General features: G+C 45.1%; 1 protein-coding gene across 5 annotated transcripts in view; it reads left to right on the top strand.

Moving 5' to 3' along the window:
• The window catches only part of SRGAP2 (SLIT-ROBO Rho GTPase activating protein 2), a 232,481-nt gene that overhangs the window by 81,060 nt on the left and 137,873 nt on the right, over positions 1-13,548 (top strand). For all 5 annotated transcript variants that reach the window (XM_047076591.1, XM_047076589.1, XM_047076590.1 and 2 more), the window contains exon 3: positions 9,115-9,307. In XM_047076591.1, the coding sequence (XP_046932547.1) occupies positions 9,115-9,307 (193 nt within the window). The remainder of the gene's footprint in view (positions 1-9,114; positions 9,308-13,548) is intronic.

Here is a 13,548-nt window from a genome sequence, read left to right as displayed (position 1 = left end):
GCAACATACAGTTTACCGTTGTCCATTACTGTCGTGAACGTTTGGTCTTTTGAGGATTTGATTGGTAGGAGATTGCTTGGGTTTTGAGCAGAACTCCCTTATGCTACCCTTTTGCGAGACTCTCCTTACCTTGCTTTGTTCACGTTTATAGAGCTTTTTTGAACCTTGGTTGTATCTGATCTGGATCTTTTTGAACCTTGGTTGTATCTGATCTGCATCTTGCTCCCCTCTCTGCTCCTGACCCCCATCTCACCCCATACCCTTTTGACTGCAGTGTGGCACTCAGAGCCTGCTGACCGGATCTGCCCATTCCTACCTCCTTCCCTTTGCTTTCCATCTTCTGTCACCGTTATATCTCCATAAATCCTTCTCAGCTCAAGGCCCCAAGATGGGCTCAAGTCCACACTGGCTTATACTGATCTCCTCCTCTCTGAGCATCTCAGCCATTAGTTTGCACGTAGCATGCACGGACTTATCCTGTTGAATACTTTTGCATTTAGTTCCCTTATTTCCCAATCCCTTTTGGATTGTAAACTGCTTGAGAGTAAGACAATGTCTTATATTTTCTTTTGTGGTCCAGTGATTCATCACTCAGATCTTTGCACAGAGGCAAAGATTTGCTGGATTTCTTGGTTGATTGCTGTGGTCCTTGAGAACCAACATCTAGTTAGCCTTCAGCAATAAATCAGGGCCATCAGGTGATATTTCCCAGAGGAACTGTTGGTCATCTCATCACATTAATACAAGTTAATTCTGGACTTCGGACTACAGGGATTTTGTTGCTTAAACATCTCAGGCAAGGCCTATGAGCTAAAATTACTACTTTGGCGTTCGATGTGGCAGCTTGTTCATTTGGGAGCCTTTTGTCTTTGACTTTCCATTGAGTCACTTGAGAGAGCCAAGGTGGCTTGCCAGAGCAGTCGCCATGATTAAAGTTCATTGAGACATTCCCCTTCACATCCTCCTGCCCCATTGGCTTTACGAGGTTCCTTTCTATATCTTCACTGGAGGGCTTGCAAGTTAATGGATGACTGCGTGTCCTTTGGAAACTCTTAGGGCTGTTTTTCTCCTCTTCCTTCCCACTGGCTGGTTTCTCTTGGTCTCCAGGGCTGTATGCATTGGTTTTCCGTAGTGTGAATGTAATACAAGGGGAGGGGAGGTTCTTTCTTTAATAACTTTGGGATATTCTACAGCACGGGGCAGACAGTTTTGAAGATGAGCAAACTTAAAAGTTCAACAGAGAGAACTGTAGTCAAAACGAAAGCCAGGGAAACCAGGACTTCACTCCCACCTTCCTCTTCCTGCCAAGATAACTGTCTTACCTTTGAATCCAAAGGTCTCTCATCTGTCCCCTTTGCTCACCACTGCCTAGGGAGCGATAGTATAGAATCACTAGCTTTGGGACCACTGGCTCTAAAGTGTGCATTATTTCTAATGGTTACAGTAGGTACGGACAAGGATTTTTCCACTCATGGAATTCTCCTGCTCATGTTGACTTCTGTACCGTTCAGCCTGGATTGCTCATTAATGCTCACTCCATCTCTTAATTTAGAAGGTATAGGAATCCATCCAGCAGACCTCCTCTGATCTTCCTTCAGCTCTGTTTTCATCATGACACACACTTTCACTAGCTCCATTTCTGGCTGCTGGAAATCTGAACTCCTCTGTTTGCTTTTGAAGCTACTGCTGTGTACCCTCATCTCTGACCAGGCCTCAAGGTACCCTTTGTTCTAGCTTAAACCATCCTCCTCACTACCTTACAAAGAGGTCATGCTCGAACATTCCCATCTCTTGGCTTATATGTTCCTCTGGAATATTGTCTCTTCACCCTTCCATTTCATGGGTAGATGAAATTCTACCCATCCTAAGAATATGAGTTCAGACTTTGACTTGCTCCCTTCTTCCCCTTCATTCTCTCCTCTCCCTTCTTCCGTCCACAAATTTGAAGGCCTGCCAGATATTGTTCTGGGTCCCAGGAGTATGCTGGTGAACTGAAAAAATTCTTCAAGGATTTTAGTCTTCCTCAAGAAACCTTGTTTTAGTCATTTTAGTCCTCACTGCACTTTCTGAGTCCTCAGAACTTATACTTGTAGTATTTATTCTTAGTTCCAGGTATACAACATACAATATACAATATATAGCAACATAAAAATTTATGTAGTATGACATCTAGCAGAAATATCTATTAAATATCTAGCATAATTTATGTAATATAATATAATTTATGTAATATATTAATGTATAATTTTTGAAAATGTATATTTAAATCCTATCTTCACAATCAGATTATAAGTTTCTTGAGTGTAGGGAACTTCATGCTTCTGAGAGCTTCAGAATCCCTCACTTTATTCATTCGGACTTCATTGTTTCCAAGGAACCAAAATCCAAAGCAAACTATTTTAAGCAAAAAGTGAATGAGTTGGCTTATGAGACTAAAAGGGCCAGGGATAGGGCTGGCATCTGGCCATGACTTGATTCAGGGGCGTGAGTTTCCTTTTCCCATTTCTCAGTTCTGTTTTCTCTGGGTCCGCTCCATTCTCGAAGATGCTTTCCAGTCATGACAAGATGGCACCAGCAGTCTCAGATTCTCATTGTCTTCAGGTCTTAAAGCTCCCAAACAAGGCCTGCAAGTAACGTCCGCCATCTTTGGAGAGGGCAGAGGTGGAATCAGCTTTACCAAAAGCACACGGACTGAGGGTCAGGGAGATTATATAGATGCAGGGAAGGAGACACAATAAGTATCTATCACATCCACATATTCTGGAAGCTTAAGCTATTGTCGGTTCGTTGCTTGGATTAACTCATGTCTAGTTCTTCGTTGTATTTAATAGGGTAAAGGAATGATGAAAAAGTCTACCAGTCACTCTTTGAGGAAGAATACTTGCTGTTTTCTGCTTCACCGAAAATAGCTTGCTTGTCTTTTCTTGCAACAGCAACGACTCATATATAAGTGATAGTGGTGATCATTGAAAGAAATGGTAGAGCAGGTAGACGGGAGCTGATATAGGTCTCTTCTTTCTCTGCTCTCATATCACTATGTGCATACCTCGTAGTTCACCTTGTTTGCTATAGGTGTTTCACTTGTTTCTTCTCTACGACCAGGCTAATTTTGAGGAAGAACTTCTGTCTATTCTCGGAGGACCTGGAAGGTGCACAAATAAATTTTTATGATAAGAGTAAGCAAGAAAGGACATGGCTTCAGGCCTATATCTGCAGCTAAAATAGCTATGTGATCTCCGGCAATGCCTTTCCCTTCTCTGGTCTTTGATTCCATCATCTGCCCACCAAGGATTTTTAAGGGCCCTCCCATTACTGAGTTTGTAGAAAAGCAAACCAGTAGGGTGAAGAGCAGGACTTGGCACGGCATCTCAGCATTTTGTTTCCTTGGGAACAGTTTTGATAGGGGCTGATTACCCTTGCGATAAGAGGTCTTGGTAAGAGATATGGAGGGTAGAGCCCAATGAAAGCCTCAATTGTCTTCTTATATAACACAGGCTGGAAAGGTACTAGGAATTAATATTCCTGAGGTGGCTGAGGTGACATCATGTGTTTGTGAAAGGACTAAAAGCAGGTGAGGCAGATTTTGTGGAAAAAGACTGGCAGTCAGTCTGAGCTCCCAGTGGGGAACATGGGCTGATCTCATGCTCTGTGTTCTGAACAGAACCTGTGGGAGTCATAGCTCCTGTCCCTTAGGTGCCAGCCCATCAAGGAGAAGGGGAGGACCTGTGTTACTCTCCTGAAAGATTACATGTTTCTCTCAGCCTGCCCTTCTATCCTCATTTTCTCCTCAGAAATGTGGTACTCATAAGGAGGGGGTTTTGTGTGACTTAATCGGAGAAGACTCCTGAAGAAAGAGATGAATTTTGAAAGAGGGGAAGAAAGGGACTAATATCTCTGGATCGAAAGCAGCAGACTGAACAAAATTCCCCTACACCCTGCTGACTGGTGAATTCCCTGGGTGTTCTCTGAAGTGAGGACATTTTTCAGAGGACTGCATCGCCTGTGTTGGCAGATGTTATATAATTTAGAGTCTACATGATTGTAAGTGTGGGAGGGCCCTGACTGTTTTTGTTAAATGATTGGTATCCTATTAAGGCTAGTTTTTCTTCTAATTTTATCCTTCTTGTGACCCTTGATCCTCTTTCTAAAACGGAAATGAGCTTCCTTTTCACTCCCAGGACAGGTATAGTTAGGATCTCAGCTGTGGCCAAGCATGGACAAGGAGTCAGCACTTTCCAAGGGAAGCTTTGTTGGATGTGTCTGCTGATCCCATATCTGAACTCATGCATAAAAACATTCCTTGCTTGGTTTTGATTTGACACCCTCCAGAAATGATGGAACGGTGATCTGCCAGTAGAGTTCAGTGTCATGGCCAAGCTTGCGATCCAGAGGGGCAGTTTCCAGGATTTGCTTTAAGAATATTCAGTGCAGAACTGAGACCCAGCGCATGCAAATGGAGAAATGGAGACCAAGGGTTCCTTCCTCTTTCTGGTGCCTGTCCGTTGGGGCCATTTTCCCCTTTGCTGGCAGGATGGTGCTCAAAACACATGCTATTTGGTGGAGTTAAATTTTTTTAAATGAGATGTAATTGATATACCATAAAATTCACCCTTTTTAAAGGTATACAAATTCAGTGCTTTTTTTAAGTACATACACCAAGTTGTGCAACCGTCACCACTATCTAATTCCAGAACAGTGGGATTAAATTTTGACTTGGATCTTTGAATGAAATATCAACCAAAGGTCAATTCTGGTTTTCAGGAAACTAGTTCTAAGGCTTTGGTTCTTTTTGCAAGGGAAGCTACAGAAGTGTCATTAAAAAAAAAAAATTGTAATAGGAAAAAGAGTCAGAGGACGTGAAGTTTTCTTCGGCTTGTTGTTTGACTCCTTTCGTCTGACTGTCTTTTTCAGTCTTTGGTCTTTGGGTTGGGACTTATCCCCATGGCTATGTTATAATAAAGAATATCCAAGGCAAAAGCAGTAAGACTGGCTTTGCCTTCTTTTCCTGTCTCCTCTTTGTCAAGCCACGTCTCATTAGGGCAGTGCGTGGGCCTGTTCTGTTCTTTGGTACCATCACCCACCATCACCGAGCTCAGGGTCTGACACACAGTAGGAGCTCAGTAAAGATTTGATGAATAAAAGGCTGTGTTAGGTGCCCAGGGGAGGTCGTTTTGGCATTATCAGTCAAAGCTCATGGTGACCTTTGTACTTTGGCTTTGTGGATGGCCATGGAATCCATTCGCACCCTGAGATACAGCTGCTTCTAGAAAATGAGAGCTTGATTTCTTCCTGTGTAGTGCTGGCGGCAGAACCGACAAGGACGCCCTCATCCCCAGTTCCCAGGAATGCTCATCCAACTGTAGACTGCATTTCTAAAGCCTTCTCGAGTTGGTATGGCCAAGCACAGTGTGGGTGGTGTGAGTGTGTGTCTTTGAGTGTGCACCCGCATGCACGTGCGTACTCGCCTAAGCACACGATGGAATTGTGAAGAATTCCTCCGTGTTTTTATAAATCGTCCCTTTCTTCTTTCTGCCCCTGTAGTTTATTGGTAGGCCAGGGTGCAGAGGGGCCTCCAGCCTGGGCACAGGGCCCAGGCGAGCCGGCCTTCAGTGGCCTATTGTTTTCGGCCCCTTATTGCATGGACAGAGGGCTGGGGCTGGCACAGCTGCCTTCTTGGGGACCATTGTTTGTCTTTTTGCAGCAGCAGCAGCAGCAGCAAAAGTCTGAAGCAGCACATTTTGCGCTGGACAGAGCAGCCATTCTGTTTTAGAGCTGCAAGCCTAGAGATGGCGGTGGTTGGAGTCTCCCTTCCGTGTCTGCGTGGATGCCCTGAGGATGGAGACCAGGGAAGCTTCTCCTTCTAGGCAGGTTGCAGGAGAGGGGAGATGCTCAATGGAGGGTTTCACAAACCAACCACAGTGGCAGGTGGTATCTGTTAGCAGAGATTCTTCTGTTCCTGGATCGGGAGTAGAATATTGTTGCGTTCTCACTTTCTCTGGCCTCTGGGCATATAGGCAGACCTCAGCGTGTGCTTCCAGGACAAGGAAAGCACTTCCTCCAAAGTTGTCCTGTAGAGTAGATCCAGGAAGCAGGGAAGGGACCCAGCCCAGTTGTGGACTAGTTGAAACATGGGCTAGTTACCGAGTCAGTGGTCTAGTCCAAACTTGATTCTGAATCACCCCCCGCCCAGCTGGAAGGTAGAGAAGGGGATGTTCCGGGGGTGGGAGCCATAGACACTGTAATTTACCCAGAAGTACTTTCAGAGACTCCAGACTTGTGTTCTGTTTCTTTTGTTTCCCTGACCGACCCACAGTCAGCCTCTTTGACAAGTTAGACAAGCCTTAATTTAGCTTCAACCCCACTTGCACCTAATTGTATGACCCTTTGGTAAATGACTTAACAGGTCTTATTTCATTTTTCTTACCTGTGTTGAGATGATGTACGTAAAGCCCCATAAAAGGTGTTCGGTAAACACATGCTCCCCTTCTCTCAGGATCCCTGAGGGGATGCCTGAGGGCGGGGTGCACTTTGTATTGTGCTGCCCACTAGAGGCACCTGAGAAAGTCAGGGTGGAATTCTGTGTTGGTTGGATGTGCTTGGGGGCTTCTTAGGTTAATGCACATATTTCAGAGGCCTCCTATAAAGTGCTAATTCCTGGACAGGACAACCCTGGGGTGGCCTATCTCTGGAACTTGATAGGTATCATGGGAATTTGCCCAGCCCCCTCTTGTTTTGGTGGAGGGTGGGCATCATCCATTCTATCGGGTTCCTTTCCGCTCTCCTGGTTAGTGAGATTATTGAGGGGAAGTCTTAGGTGAATTATAGGGGACTTAAAGGGGGCTGACAGCCCCTTACCCATCCACATCCTCTTGCAAATCTGGGACTGACTGGGTGGGCTCTTTGTCCTAAGATGCCCTGATTCTTCCTTAATGAACAAGTTGTAAGTAATATCATTGAGCATTGTGAACGTGGTCTCCACCCATAGTTTGCCCATCCAGTGGCTACTACTGCCAGCTTCTACTTCTGCCTGTCAGTAGGCAGAAGGGGTACAGATGCCTCTAGGAATAGTTTTGACAAGGGCTGTTGCCTTTAAGAGGCCCAGAAACCCCTGGGAAAAACTAGATGCCTGATATGCCCTCTGCAGCTCTTCCTCCCAACACCCTTGTAATCAGACTCCCCAAAAACATAGAACAAGAGAGCTTTGATGAGTGATGAGGTAGGCGGCTTTTCTGCTCAGCCTTCTGTCTGCTTGAAACAATCCTCCGGTGCTCAGTTTCAGTTCAGGTAAGGTTACTGTAAGGTTTGATTGGCATTGGCGGTTGGCGAGGGGGAGGCATGGGGATGCAGAGGGTGAGAACCGCACTTAGAGATCACCCATGAAGTACCAGATACTTATGCTACATTCTGATATGAGTAAAAACAGAGACAAAAATGAAGATAAGGATAGATTATGGACCCCTAGCCACTTCAAGGCAAAGCTAAATGTGCCATTTGCCTATCCATCATTGTTTCGTAAGCGTGGTGGGCAGAACGTTCAACGTCAGAGCTGTGATCCTGGCTTTGCCTCTGGTTTATCCACAGCTCAGGTGGAAACTCTAGATCCCCCCACCACCCCTGCTCCCATGCATTACATAGCATAGGCAGAAAGCATTGTTATAACCCTGCTATTATGGAAAAGAATTTGGAGTGTGCATAAGGAAAGGCATAATCATATAGGTGCTCTTTTTTCCCGGGACTGGAGTCATTGCCACAAGCAAATGCACTGGAGCTGAGCAGGCTTGCAGGGAAAGGGATAAAAGAAATGGCTCCATTGCGGCTCAAATGGGGATTGGGATATAACTTCAGCAGGATATGCGCCGCGGGCCTTCTCTGAGCTGAAAAACAGTCTGCTTTTGGCATGCTGCTTCTTGCGGGTGCCAGGGCTCTTGTCAGTAACAAATACTGTATTGCATTTGAGGCAGATCTGGTTGCATCTGGAGCTACCATTGCTGCGGTCCCAGAGAGGGTGTTTGTTAGCCCTGTGTGAGGACTCTCGGCTAGGCAGAAATCTGTCAAGCTAGAACTTCACCTGAAACATGTCTAACTGTGACACAGCAGGGGCTCTGAGCATCACTGAGGATGAGGCAACCGCTGTATGAGTGATATTTGTTGAGAACAAATGAACTTCTTGAAGATTGATTGACATTCTGTGATTGGAAACTATGGAATCTGATTGACAGTGAAAGAGTTGCTTGCCTAGAAGTCTGGTGCTTGTTTCATTCTTGATTGCCACTAGTTGACCTTGGGCAGGACCCTGTCTCCATTAAAATATCCTGACCCTCACCCTCCCTCTTGGAGATGTGGAAAAACTTGTGTTTATGTATTTATTTTTTAAGTTTATTTATTTACATTTAAGAGAGAGAGAGCACGAGCTGGGGAGGGACAGAGAGAGGGAGACATAGAATCCGAAGCAGGCTGCAGACTCTGAGTTGTCAGCACAGAGCCCGACGCAGGACTTGAACTCACGAACTGTGAGATCATGACCTGAGCCAAAGCTGGATGCTCAACCGACTGAGCCACCCAGGCTACTTGTGGAAAAACATTTTGAAATGATGGGAGAAAGTATAAAAAGTAGGAGCTTGGGCTCTAGAGTCAGTCTCTCTGGTTGAATCCCAGTTACATTACTTTAATAGCTTGACTTCCTTAAGAGTCAGTTTTCTCATCTTTAAAACAGGGATGAAAGTAGTACCTTCCTAATAGGATGGAGATAAATCATTAGGCTCTCAGCCAGACAGAACCCAAATTCTGGCACTGTGCCAGAAACACAGTAAATTGCTCAATAAATGGTAACTGAGTATTAAGTGTCTAATAAACAGTTTCTCTTAAATGATTCAGCAGACTCCTGGTTCCAGGTTCTTCGGGGGTCCAAAAAGAGTTGGTGGAATTTTTGGAGGTGCTGCCTATCATACGGCCATTTTAAGCTTTCGGCTTGTTATTTTATTTTTTTCAGTTAAAGGCATTAAGTTTCCACCTGAATGGAAGGGGTCAATGTTAGTGTGTATGTATTTGGTTTTGTTTTGTTTAGTTTTGTTTTGAGGGATTCCACCTGACTGGCCGACCTGGTTTCTGTTGCAGAGATCCGCACTCAGCTCACAGAGCAGATGAAATGCCTGGACCAGCAGTGTGAGCTCCGGGTACAGCTGCTGCAGGACCTCCAGGACTTCTTCCGGAAGAAGGCGGAGATCGAGATGGACTACTCTCGCAACCTGGAGAAGCTGGCCGAGCGCTTCCTGGCCAAGACGCGCAGCACCAAGGACCAGCAGTTCAAGTAGGGGCTCTGGTTGTTTCGTGCGGAGACCTGAGACGGGGCTTGGGGCGGGAGGGAGGCAGGGTGTGCCGCCTACACCCTCCTGCATTCACGACGGTGCCCCGGGGACTTCAGGTTGGCTGAGGGCTGAGAGCCCTCTGGGACTTCTTTTCCAGATTGGTCTTTCGTGCAGGTCAGGATCCTGAAGAGCTCAGAAGAGATGATGAACTGTGCTGATAATAACAGCAGACACTTTCATAGTTCTTCTTATGTGCTAAATGTGGTTCTAAGGGTTTTTATATGTATGTTAACTCATTTAATCTCCACGGCAAGTTCGTATGTTGGTTGTTGTAGTCTCCCCAATTTACAGATGAGAAAACTGAGTCATAAGGAAGTTAAAGAACTTGCCTCAGGTCTCTCTCTCTCTCTCTCTCTCACACACACACACACACACACACACACACACACACACACACACCCCTCGTACATCAATATCAATCAATATCAGAGCTGGGATTCAAACCAAGGCAGTCTGAAGTCTGACTCCAGAGTCTCTCTCTCTCTCTCTCTCTCTCTCTCTCTCTCTCTCTCTCTGAATCTCTGAGTCTCTCTGAATCTCTCTGTCTCTGTCTCTCTCTCTCTCTCTCTCTCACACACACACACACACACACACACACACACACACACGCATTCACACACTCCTAGTACATCAGTAGCAGAGCTGGGATTCAAACCAAGGCAGTCTGGCTCCAGAGTCTGTGTTCTTAACCATTTCGCCAAACTGTCTTTAACTGGAAGAAATGAATGATGCTCTAGCATACATCTGACTCATTGCCCAGACAGTTGCAGAGGTCTATCCCTTGCATAGTATTTTATGCAAGTGACCCATTCACTCTGTTCTCACTGCTATTGCTGTAGTTTAGATCATCATTATTGCTGTCTGAATGATTGCTTTACTTACTGTATCATCTGCAGCAGAGGTTCTCAACTCTGGCTTCATATTAGAATTCCCTGGAGAGCTTTTTGAAAATGCTGAAATCTGGGCCCCCTTCCAGAGCAATGAAGTCAGAATCTCTGGGAGCAGGGCCTGGGTAACAGTATGGTGTAAAAGCTTCCCAGATGATTCTAACGAACAACTAGTGTTGAGGACCACAGTGTACAGCTTCTCCCCGTTCCAATCTGCCTGACCCACTGTTATCAGATTTAGTTTTCCTGGAACACACTGGGGATCCTGCGGTTTCTCTGTGCAGTGGCTTCCCACTGTCTGTGTTCTTGACACTCAGCATGTGGTCTCCCAATATCGGCACCACCTAGGATGCTGGGAATGCAGAATCTCAGGTCCTGCTCCCAGATCTACAGCGACAGGATACTCAGGTGATTTGTGTGCACATTGGAGTTTGAGAAGTGCTGCTCTGTTTACAAGGGTATACACTCTCTGGCTTGTTCTTTGAGCCCCTGTACATCTGACCTGGACTAGCTTTCCAACCTTACTACCTGTTGTTTTTTTCCCCTACTATACCATAGCCAAACAAAGCATTAACTCCAGTGGACCTTTGCCCATCCTGTTATTTGAACTTAGGTACCCATTATTCACATCTATGCATGTCAGGGACATACCTGTTTTAAGAATCATGTTTCAAGAAGCTTTCTTGATTCTCCCAGCAGAATGTTCTCCCTTTTCTGAATTCTTACAGCATTTTATTTGTTCTTTTATTAGGGCAGTCAGCACTGTCTGCCTTATATTATCTTCTCTTAGTGGACTATATAAGCTTTTCTGATTCGTTTTCCAGTCTCCCATAGTGCCTAGTGTAATATGTGGTATATAATAAATGCTTACTAAACATTATTGGATGAGTAAATGAATGAATGAAGTTATAAATGAATGCCAAGTGTGCTCATTTTCCTCGATTTTCTATTTTTGTTTATCATATCACCCTAATAATTTGGGACACAAATTACCCTTAACAAACCAGCTCTGGGCAATGAATATGGAGAGGCTAAGTTTGAGGACAACACGTGACACTCTCAAAATAAGCCAGCATGCGAATTTCCTCCACATGTTTTGTCCTCAGAGCTCCTTAGCTTTCCCAAGTTCTGTTCTCTTTACATAAGCAATCCTAAGGGAATAAAATGTTATTTTAGTATATGATGAACGAAGATTTGGGAGAGAAATCATTTGCTTTAGAAAGAGGGGACTCAAAGTTGGATTTATTCTGTTGGTAAGCTACTCCTTAAAATCGCATTTGATTTTTAGGACTATATCATATTTTCAGCTCAAGGACATATTTGCTACAAATTAAGGTACAGATGTGTTCATCTGTAAGTCAGCTAAATTGCTCTGATTAAGATCACATGCAAGGAATAGGGTGTTTTCTCCAAAGCTGGAAGAATTGAATTCCCTTCTCATAGAGCCTGGTACCTGGCTTCATTTTCCCCCAGACAACTAGTGGGTATTTATTAAGAGCCATCTGTGTACTCTGTATTGTACAGGCATTGGAAGATACAAGGGAAGTTTATTGTGTGTCTCCATAGGGGGCCATATCTGGCTGGGGAGGAAAGATTTTTAATACAAGAAGCAACTAGAGAGTAAAGCAATAATGATCTCATTAAGAAATCATAGAAATCATTGGTTGTGTGTAGAATAGAGACGTGATGAGAGGTCAGAGATAAATCATCAGAGAGATACATAAAGGTAATGGAATAGTCAGGAGAGTTTCCATGAAGCAAGTGGGACTTAGGCTAGGCTTTAAAGGTAGATTTGTGTAGGAGAGAACCACAGCACGTGCAGGTGAGAGGAAGCAGGAGCGTTTGCTGGTGAGGGGGTACAGGAACCAGTGAGGGACCCAGCTTCATTAAAAGGAAGTTCCTTTCCCATTCATTCAACAAATGTCCATCACACATTCCTTGAACTCCTTCAGTCCAGACACTGGGCCTTGGGACATAGTGGTGAGCTAGCGCTGTCTCTTGCATGCGGCACTTACAACAGGATGAGGAAACGGGCATTGAACAAATCGCACAGTTAGATCAGTTGAGGTAAGTGTTGAGGAACAGAAGTACAAGGCGCTAGAAGAACTTGTAAGGGGGACTTCACTCCTTTTGCTGTCACTGTATGGCTAGTTTACTTTAATAACTTCCTGTCTGATCTCCTGAGTAGCAAGCTATTTACCCACCAAACCCCTTTTAAGTACCTACTGAGTGCTGCCCTCTGCGCTCATTCCGGTGGAGACTCAGGTGAACTCTGAATTCCTGGCTAACGGAGAAGAGAGACACGTGGCAATGTCGTGAGCAAAGGGCTTCAGTAGAGGTCGGAGCGAAATATTATGAGAACATAGATATTTACAAAAGCAGTGGAAAACAAGTTTAGGTAAGTGGAGTAGACACCAAATAACAGCTCCGTGATAGACAGGCAGAGGAGTTCAGGTTCGACGCGACAGCATGGTAATGAGGGCTCTCGGTTCTTGAGTGGGGAGAGCAGGAGGTAGAGTTTCTGTTCCTGTAGGAGAAGAGGAAACAGCGCGGGACTATTGGCAGCCTTGCCGTGTTCGTTTATGATGTGTAACGGGGTGGGTGTGTAAAAGATCATGTCCACCCACCATACAAAGTGCCACAAGTGCAGGGGGAAGAGACATTTCTTCAGGTTGGGGACTGGGCGGGGCTTCATGGAGGTGAAGTTCGTGGATGGGAAATGGGAAAATACAAGTGTGAGTGCTAGGTGCTGGTCCAATGGCTTGAATTCAATTGAGACAGTGTAGAAGTTGTAGAAAGAGGATAGAAAGATGGGGGAGGAGGCATTTCAGGCAGAGAGAACGGGAATGGTAAAGGCACAGAGCTGGAAAAACGAGACCGGTGGGTAACTCATCCGTTTTGCTGAAGAGCAGAAATAACAAATGCAATCATGAAATAAGCTTGGAAAAATTGGTAGGGGCTTGATCACAGTGGTCTGGGAACACCAGGTGATAGGGTTTATTCTGTAAGCATGGGGAGCCATTGATAGTTTTTGAGCAAGGAACATAATTATGGCTGTGCTTTGGGAAGGTAACTATGGCAACACTGCATAAGATCAATCGGAGGGGAGAGACAGGGTAGCAGGAGGCCTGTTGAGGAGTTATGGCCGTGAGCCTAAGGTTAACATGGGCCTAACCTGAAGTCGTGCCCTCGGAAATAGAAATGTGAGGGCAAGAAGCGATCAAACTCAGAGAAACTAGGACAGAAGAAGGGCTGTGGGTGTCCTGGGTCTCTGGAGTGGTAATTGTACTGTATTT

Source organism: Lynx rufus, unplaced genomic scaffold, assembly GCF_022079265.1.
Source record: "Lynx rufus isolate CCGP_SWC_20201006 ecotype Redwood Valley unplaced genomic scaffold, mLynRuf1.p SCAF_15, whole genome shotgun sequence".
NCBI lineage: Eukaryota > Metazoa > Chordata > Mammalia > Carnivora > Felidae > Lynx > Lynx rufus.
Note: the sequence above shows the minus strand (reverse complement) of the source record. Positions and strands in the feature narration are given on the sequence as shown.